The sequence below is a fragment of the Morone saxatilis genome, unplaced genomic scaffold, assembly GCF_004916995.1.
Source record: "Morone saxatilis isolate NCDOM2014 unplaced genomic scaffold, NCSU_SB_2.0 Contig14, whole genome shotgun sequence".
NCBI lineage: Eukaryota > Metazoa > Chordata > Actinopteri > Moronidae > Morone > Morone saxatilis.
The window spans coordinates 752,531-758,370 of NW_023339696.1; the positions used below are offsets into that span (position 1 = coordinate 752,531).

Sequence of the window (5,840 nt, forward strand, 5' to 3'; positions counted from 1 at the left end):
AAAGCGACGCATAGAATATCAAATTTTTCACCAGGCCTGACAACTTTGCCAAATAAAATTGAGTTTTCGTATATGTTCAGGGTGTCAAAAACGCAGTCAAAGGCGCTAAAAATAATAGGTAAGAANNCCAGCGGTCGCTGGCTCAGTCCCTAATAACACAATCTAAAAGGAGCCATTCTGCATTAAAAGAATATATTTAGTACCTGGGAATGTTGCAATTACAGTAATCACTACGATACCAGGATGCTAGATATGGCTAATTTTTACAATTTACATGAACACTTTGAGAAGTGCTGTATAACTAAGTTTATTATAATTATTACTATTAGTATTATTACGGTCATTTCCTGAAAATAGTGTGACTGCAGCCCTATGGGTGCAGGGCCATCACTTAGTCTTAGGGCTGTTCTCATGTTATCAATGTGTTCTATTTAGATATTCAATGCTTTGTATGGGCGTCCATTATCAAAATGTTGTATACATAATGAAATGTGAATTTTCCTTGCCATGAAAATATATACATATGTTTCACCATAATAAGATTAATTATGGGGGAAAAAAACATAAAATCTTTCCAGTTTTATTTGACTTTTATTGAAGCTTGAAGCATCTTAGATAAACCTGGGAAAAGCCCACAAACAAATAAAACATTTGGTACCTTGTGAATTTCAGTGGCAATATTAAATCAAAGGTATGTTCTCTACCCTAGTACCCAGTGCAAGAAATAAAAGCTTTGCTGAGCAAACTTCCTACAACATAAAATGTTATGTAACTGGCTATAACGATATTATATCACTCCACATATGCATGCCAGTATCACAAAATGTAATATGCATAAGAAAATAAATACATAATGCATTCAGGAATCATAGATGAAGTACAAAATAATGCCAAGTCACCAGAGTATTAAAGTCAGAATTGGGGTACAGTAAAACACAAGGGGATTTTTAAGCAACAGAGATAAAACAGGAACTCGAATCGATTAAATCGAAAATGCGCTTTCTTTCATAGCATGTTTGCATTCATTTGTTCTTGCTCGACACCATTACACCAAACTCCTGGATCGAGATTTCTTTGTTTACGTACTGCTGAAGCTGGCGATTTGTGATGTGCCCGAGACGCAAAGCGTCATCGATGGAGAACTTTTTCCCGGATTTTCTGTCGTGAAGAACCGAGGATTCCCCTGCGGGGCCCTTGACCGTGATCTCTTCCCAGTCACACTCCTGGCTCTGCAGGTTGACGAACATCTTCCAGTCAATCAGCCCTAGTTTGTAGGCCTCCTCTGGTCGCATCTCTTTGCCTGTATCTGGGTCAATGACCACGATAGACCTACGGAGATGGCTCTCCCTCTGTTCCTTCTTCATTCTCACTGCCGCCAGGTTCTTTTGAAGCCTCTCAATCTCCTCTTCCTTCTGGTTGGTTATGCCTCTGAGCTCGGCTAGTTCCTTCTGTAGTGAATCAAGCCTCAACTCCAGGTTCTTTCCATCTTCTCTTGGCGCAGATTCAGTAATAAGCCGAGTCTCTTTGCTGGTAATCTCAATCTCAGACCGAAGCTTGCGAATCTCATTCTGCAGCCTCTGGTTTTCTTGCTGCAGTCGGTTACTTTCATCGCGGATGTAGTCCAGTTCTTTAGAAGACTTGGTGTTAGAGAACTCCATATCAGAAAGCCTGGAAGTGAGGGTGGACAACTCCATGTCAAGTTCTCGCCTTCTCCTTTTCTCCTCTTCCAGAGTCCTCCTTAGGTTCTCAATCTCAATCTCGGCCTCTGGGTCCCTCTCAACTTGAACTTTCTCAGTACGGACAACTCTTTCCTTCACATCAATCTTCTCCAGGGTGAGCTGCTGCTGGATGAGGGCATTAAATTCTTTCTCAAGCAGAGTGCGTTTGTGCTTCTCTTCATCAAGCTGTAGTCTGAGGATGGAGTGTTCCTTTTCCTGTTGGGGATCCTGCTGCAGGACAACCTTCTGTTTGACAGTCACCTTCTCACGGTTCTCTTTGTCACGGATCTCCAGCTCAGTAAGTCTGACACGAAGCCTTTGGATCTCCAATTCTGCATCGCGCCTTGCCCTGCGCTCACGCTCCAGTTCTTCCAATTGCAGATCCAGGTCAGCCTTTTGTCTCTGCAGTTGGAAGAGCTCAGTTTTCAAGCTGTCCTTTTGTTTCTGCTCATTGTTGATGTTTTGTAAAAAGTTGTTGCACTCTGACTTAAGGACAGGGTCTTCTTCCATTTTGACCACTTCTTGCTGAACAATCTTTTCACGGACCTGAGACAGATCCATTTTCCTCAGTCTGATTTTCTCTTCTTGGGCTGACTTTTCTCTCTCCAGGTCAAGGCGTTTCTTCTGTTCATCAGCTAGTTTCCTTTTCAGAGTCTCGATTTCTTCTTTGGTCTTGGGATCTTCTCTGTATTGCAGCACTTCATTGACCACCTCTTTAGTCTGCACTTGGGGTTTGGTGTCCCTCCATCTTTGAATTTCATCATGAAGTTGGCGGATTTCCATCTCAGATTTCTCAGTTAGGTGGGTTTTATCAACAATTTCATTGCGAAGTCTCTCCAGTTCTCTTTCAGTCTGTGGATCTGTCTTGTATTTGATGACTTCTTTGATGATCTCTTTGACTTCCACTTGAGGTCCTCTGTTCCTCAGCATTGTCAGCTCATCCTGCAGGGATCTAAGTTGGAGCTCTGCATCTTTGTAGCGCCTCTGGTGCTCTACAAGTTCAAGCCGGAGATTGGCAACCTCATTCTCAGCCTTGGGGTCGGGGCGTACGATCTCCCGCACCTTCTCCTGAATAACAATCTTGGACTTCTCCTCCTCTAGACCAGCAATTTTCCTCTGGAGGTCAGCCCTTTCTCGCTGTGATGATCTTCGTTTGGTCTTCTCATCTTCATACTGCCTCCTGAGGTTTTCTACCTCCCTTTCAAAGGCAACATCTTTCTCTACTTTCAGCACTTCCTTGATGGAAATCTTCTCCTCTGCCATTGCTTTTTCTTTCTCCATTCTTCTGAGCTTCTCCTGAAGAAATTGCAGTTCATCCTCCAGCTGTTTCCTGCCATCCATTTCCTTCTGCTTCCTGTCAAGGAGCACCCGATATTCTGTTTCAAGTTGGGGATCATTCTGGACTTTGATCACCTCCTCTTCAGTGATCACCTCCTGTTCCTTGTTCTTCTCCTCAGCCAGGAGTGTCACCTGCTTTTGTATCTGAATCAGCTCATTGTCTTTCATCATCTTCTGCCTTCTTAGCTCATCTAGGTCCTCCCGAAGCTTGCGGATCTCCTCCTCCTGGCCACGGTCTCTTTCTATACGCAGGACCTCCTTCACAGTGTATTGCTGTGCCCCTTCTTTGAGCTCAGTCTCAAGGCCACGCAGCTTCAACTGTAGCACCTCAAGGTCATTCGCCAGGACATGGGTAGTGCGGCGCTCCTCTGAGAGTTTCTGCTGGACCTTATGGACCTCCTCATCCAGCTGGGGGTCAGGAACCTTCTTGATCAGCTCCTTCTTGACAATTGTGTCCTGAGGCTTCTGTCCTTCAAGGAGATAGATGTCAGTCTGGATAGTCTCAATTTCTTTCTCTAGCTGCTCCCTCCTCTGGATCTCATCTTCCAGCTGCTTCCTAATTCTCCAAGGCTCTTCTCCTTGGGTAGCATGGACTGACTGGACATTTGTGGACTGGATCATAGGGGTCTCAGGTTGCTATAGAGGGAAAATCCTTATTATTATTGTTGTTTTCACTGTTAGTATGATTATTAACTATTAATTATGTATTATTATTACTGTCATGTAAAAATATGTCACCTGGCTGAGGAGACTTTGGGTAAACTCCAGATTCTGCAGCTTTTGCTTGTTCACAGCATTCACCTCAGTAAACTTAGCTTCAATAGCAGCTTCCTGAAAACATTGAAATAACATGTCATGGAAAGCACATAAAAAAATCCTGAGGTTCCTTTAGTATCATAAAACTATCAAGTAATTTAAAAAAAGAAGCAAAGAATTACTACATCTGCCATTTATTTTTTTTTCCTTGAAATAAAATTTGTGTGGTTTTCACAGATTCTGCAGCAGGTAGCATCACCTCTTGCCTATGGTAATGGTAAATGGACCTGTACTTGTATACCGTTTTTCTAGTCTTCCGACCACTCACTCACGACCACTTACACGTTGTGTAAAAGCGCTTTTACACAACGCGCCACATTCACCCCTTTTACACAACCCATTCAACTGCACGATTGGCAGAAGCCCACCGAACAGAAAGCTACAATTCAATACACATTCCCACCAACGCATCTGCTCAAGGACCTTCAGGATGGTGGAGGAGCCGGATCGGAACCAACACCTATCCGATTAGTGGACACCAGCTCCTTCCCTGACCACAGTTGCCCTCAGTCCTGCATGACTAAATCTAGCACCTACTACCTGAAAACTGCAGATAAAAAGCAAATATGTCCACAGAGGAGGTGACGCAAACCCACACTTGAATAAACCTGAAAAGAAAGGCAATTTTTTCAGGGTCAAAACTTGTGTCGGACTAAATAGTGCCCCTCGATTCTTGAAGGAAGTGCAACGCTGGAGTACTCCTTTAAATGTGGCTGCAATGGCTAATTCATGCTGAGAAAGTTAGGCACATGCATTGAATTCATTTGGAGTGAGAGGTTATGAAAGGCATGCATGAAGAAGCCTCACCTCTGCCTTGACAGTCAGTGCAGGTGATTCCAGTCTGCTCCTCTTGTATGTCTGAGGTACCAGTCCATCCTCAAGGTCGAGGATGGATCTGAACTTCTCAGTTTCATTCTCATAGTCCTACAAAGAAAAATAAGTAAACCATTATGCTCAAATCTTCATCTTATTGTATTTCTGCAAATTAAAGGTAGTAATGTGGCGGTAAAAATCAATGCACAATGTCTTACTTTGACAGCTTGTTGGTAAAGCTGAGCATTTTTGGAGATGTTGTTCAAGTCAGACTCCTTTCTTGCTATATCAGACAGCAAGTTCTGTAGAGAAAACAGAAGTTTGTGTAAGCTTTTTTCTAGAGCACCACTGACTGACTGGAATACGCAGAGTATGAATTGCCCTGTTGCTCGTTACTCTCACCCTCTGATTCTTCAGCTTCGTCTCCACTTTTCTCTGGTCATCAGTTTCATGGGGCTCGTAGTTTGGGACACGAGACAACCAGCTGTTCAGGTTGTCATAATCATTGCGGTAATTGTTGTACCCCATCTTGGCCCTCTGCAAGCTTTGAGACCTGCAAAACACAGCAAAAGAGATCATTGTGTGTTAGATCTTATGTGTACGTAGGTATGGTAGGTGTTTTTGTGCAGTGATGCTCAGTGTTTATTCCAATAATTATTGATGCACAGATTTTAGTGTACTTATCTGTCCTTGTCCCCACCCTCTCACCTGGTGTCGATCTGTCTGTTAAGGTTGTTAAAGCGCTTGTTGAGCTTCTGGACATCTGCTTCCTGCCTCTCGATGTCTGGGCAGTGCTCTTGAAATTTGGTGGCCATGTCGTCGCAGCTGCTTTTGGCCAGGCGCAGGTTCTGCTCTGTCTCACTGATAGCTGACCTCTTGGACCTCAGGTCTGATGCAACATCCTGCCAGAGTAGCAAGGGAGTCAATATACACAGTAATATATACTTCACCGTCTTTTAACTGGGGGGAAAACTGTAGACTCACGGATTTTTGTGTGGCAATTTGATTAACCACAGCTATATTGAAAAATGTGCCCATGAGAACCATTATAAATTAAAATAATGAAGTTCTGGGTGCCCGGTTAGCTCAGTGGGTAGAGATGGCGACCCATGTACCGAGGCTGAGTCCTTGATGCAGCGGCCCAGGATTCGAATC

General features: G+C 43.6%; 3 protein-coding genes across 3 annotated transcripts in view; 2 read left to right on the forward strand and 1 right to left on the reverse strand.

The window, feature by feature from the left end:
• zgc:158403 (tetratricopeptide repeat protein 39A) overlaps positions 1–5,840 on the forward strand; it is a gene marked incomplete at its 5' end in the record, with an annotated part of 767,589 nt that overhangs the window by 328,450 nt on the left and 433,299 nt on the right.
• The window catches only part of LOC118322503 (putative oxidoreductase GLYR1), a gene marked incomplete at its 5' end in the record, with an annotated part of 45,276 nt that overhangs the window by 5,226 nt on the left and 34,210 nt on the right, over positions 1–5,840 (forward strand).
• Positions 572–5,840, reverse strand: part of ppl (periplakin) — a 21,838-nt gene continuing 16,569 nt past the window's right edge. The window contains exons 17-22 of the mRNA XM_035654178.1: positions 5,394–5,587; positions 5,088–5,238; positions 4,904–4,987; positions 4,680–4,796; positions 3,795–3,887; positions 572–3,692 (exon numbers count right to left, since the gene is read on the reverse strand). Coding sequence (XP_035510071.1) covers positions 1,023–3,692; positions 3,795–3,887; positions 4,680–4,796; positions 4,904–4,987; positions 5,088–5,238; positions 5,394–5,587 — 3,309 coding nt within the window. The 3' untranslated portion in view covers positions 572–1,022. The remainder of the gene's footprint in view (positions 3,693–3,794; positions 3,888–4,679; positions 4,797–4,903; positions 4,988–5,087; positions 5,239–5,393; positions 5,588–5,840) is intronic.